We start from the raw sequence: 3142 nt of genomic DNA on the forward strand, positions 1-3142 counted from the left end.
ACTGTACTTAAGTACAGTAACGAAGTACTTGTACTTCGTTACTTCCCACCACTGACAATTATTTATTTTATTTCGAACATGATAGAAGCACACACACGGACAGGAAGGAATGCAAAAGACAAACGTCTTTCCTTGTTCATGTGTATCAGTTTTGTACCACAATAAATTAAGGTAGCAATTTCTTCTTTGTTTTGTCTTTTCCTATTCTGTCATATTTATTTTTAAACATTTTAATATATAATTGTCTCTCATAGGGATGTCTATCACAACATTGGACCTTTAGATCCAGAAAAACTCAATGTGTTCCGGACAGTTCGGGAAATCACAGGTTAGTACATATTCATCGCCGTATAATGATATGCCAACTTCATCACTCTGATGTTATTCTTTTAGCCTTACCATTTATGGCATTTTTAGGAGAGTTCAGCTGGGTTTGTATGTATGTGTTTGTTTGCTCAAGTCAACCCTCTTCCTTCTCTCGAGACTGTCCACCCCAAGGACAGACAATGCAGCATAAGATGAATATTATATGAGACTTTCAATCTCTTCTGTCTCTCCTCCGCTTCTCCCTTGGGGGCTCTCTAGCCTCGAGTCCCTCAGTCCCTACTCTCCCTTCACGCACTATGAAGAAAAGATCCAGAACATGCGGTGTGCATCGGTAATTGTCCAGCTCTCCTGTGCCGCTGCCACTTTTGAGCTTTGTGTTTGCTGTCATTTTTCCAGCCCAGACATGCAGCAGTGCCAGCAGAACATTACAACCTGTATCTGTGATGTCACCTTCCCTCCTAAAATAAAAACACATATGTGGCAGATCTCATATAGTCTTAGTAATGTTTTCCATCTATCATATAAGTGCGTAATAGGAGAAGCTCAATGAAATAAATCTCAAGCACTTAATATGCAGACCAGGGAATTAAGTGACAGAGTGACAATAAGTCAGATGTTAAACTTGGTTTTCTTAAGGAGTCTGAGTAGACCAGGTTGTTGAGGGTTAAGCTTTAAAGAACGCTCAGAGTGCATTTCTTATGAAGATTACACAAAGTCAAACACGAGAACAGAATGGCTTGGACATTTTTTTTATATTATGATTCTGTCACTTGAGAACTGAAAATGAGACCAAGTATATTGAACATCTTTTCACACTGATTTAAATTGACTGTATGCAGATAAAAAAAACTGCCCCTGTGCTTTGAATTTGACACATTTGATGTAGAGCATTTTAACATTTTGCAAAATAGTAATTTGTCTGTGAAAATCTTCTTCTAAAACGTTTTATTTTCAGTCTCAATTAATCATCTGTGCCGGCAGGCCAAATTACTTACATTCTTTAATTGTGATTAATTGCTACACATGACCCTCCAGAGGGCCAGCAGTGGTACGTTGGCAGCACTTTGGACACCTCCGATTTAGGGATTTGTGCAAAGTAAAATAGTGATAAAATAGTGATCCTCTCAAATGTATGTTCCATCACTATAAAATGTCATAGGAGAATAAGTGTTGCCCTGTTGACAAAAAGGGGTTGTCCAGGGCATTGACAGCAGAAGTTACCTGATAATTTAGGGCACTCGGATTATAGAATAAAAGTGCTCGAACTGAATTGGAATTTCAAATAATAATAATAATAATAATAATAAACAAACATATTACTTTATTTTGAGACTTTAAACTTCCTTAATACTAGTGGCAACCAGGTCGTTAATGTATGTATATTAAAGGTGTGTTTATTTATTTATTCTTAATGTTATTTTTTTTCCCCTTTTTTTGGTGAGTGATGGCTGGTTGAGAGCAGTTGATGAGGCATAAACCTGTGGCCATGTACTTAACATTCGTGTCAGCACAACTTGTCGTCTCCCTGAGCTGTCAAGAAAATATGGCATCTGACAGAAGAAGTCAACCTGGCTTTCTGACCCTTAGGTCACAATAACACCGCCTTAGCTTTCAAATGAGTAGGATGGGGGGGGGGGGGGGCATCTGTTACCATCCACACTCACTCCTTCATCTTTTACTATTCATTGTTATCCCTTTGAACCGTATTTCAATGGATCTTAAAATACGTCCCACCAGGTCAGGTCTTATTCGAAGAGGGCAACAAGTGAGTAATCAAGTTGTGCAATTTTCCATAAGGGTTTATCAATGTTTTGACTCAGAACTGTAATCACCACAACTTAAGCCATCTTGACTTTTAGTTGTGAGCTCCTGGTCCTCTTTGCTAAAAGCCTCCACAGAGCAATTTGCTGTGCGGTCTGGTGCGTTTTTAATGTGGCTCTCAGCATAACATGAGCCACTTCTTCATCTTACAAAATCAAACATAGTCAAAGTTTGAGGAGGCGGGAAATGGACAGATCTATTAGATGACACTGACATAAGATTCTGTGTCTACTACCATTACACAATGCGCACATCAGGACAGGGTGGTAGGAATTAGTCATATAGAAATCACTGTATTTAGGTGCCAATTAGGGGGACGAGTCGGATTCAGCAACTGCTTTGACTTTCATGTGGTATCTTAACAAATATTTAGAGCTCACAACTGGATTTGAAAATGAGCTGATAAACAAATTGTGTCAAATATAAATACCTTTATTAAGATGCCATCATTTAATCTAACTGATGTCACAGTTTTTCTCTTAAGTTATTTAGTTCTACTCGCATACATTCACAAGCAATACATAGTTTATTATCATTTCATTAATAACATGGAATGAAACTCAATTTTTACTCCATTATGGAGGATGCAGATGGAGCAGTATCTTCCTGTAACTCCATGAGGTCAATTGGCATTCAAGATATGAGCCATTCATATCATTTATCTTCATGATCATGTTCCAATTAGATATGCCTGACAAATCTACAGCTGGTGGTGGTCAGGCTAGTGCAGCTAACTGTTGTAAGCATAATACAACTCTGGCACTAGCAGACATAGTAAATGTTAACCGAATTAAATGGAAGGTGCAGAAAATTCCAGAAAAATATTTTTGCTTTCTTTTGCTGCAAATGATTTTTTTTTTTTACTGTAAAATGGAGCGCAAAAGAGAGAGAGAGAAAGAGAGAGAGAGAGAGAGAGAGAGAGAGAGAGAGAGAGAGAGAGAGAGAGCGAGAGCTCTAGAGATACAGATATGTATAACCCCACAAATAAACCAAA

At 38.0% G+C, this 3142-nt stretch overlaps 1 protein-coding gene across 1 annotated transcript in view; it reads left to right on the top strand.

The window, feature by feature from the left end:
* Positions 1–3142, top strand: part of erbb4b (erb-b2 receptor tyrosine kinase 4b) — a gene marked incomplete at its 5' end in the record, with an annotated part of 154438 nt that overhangs the window by 80419 nt on the left and 70877 nt on the right. The window contains one exon of the mRNA XM_015034837.1: positions 255–328. Coding sequence (XP_014890323.1) covers positions 255–328 — 74 coding nt within the window. The remainder of the gene's footprint in view (positions 1–254; positions 329–3142) is intronic.

The sequence above is a fragment of the Poecilia latipinna genome, unplaced genomic scaffold (genome assembly GCF_001443285.1).
Source record: "Poecilia latipinna isolate Pla-1442-1.1 unplaced genomic scaffold, P_latipinna-1.0 Scaffold19, whole genome shotgun sequence".
Lineage (NCBI taxonomy): Eukaryota > Metazoa > Chordata > Actinopteri > Cyprinodontiformes > Poeciliidae > Poecilia > Poecilia latipinna.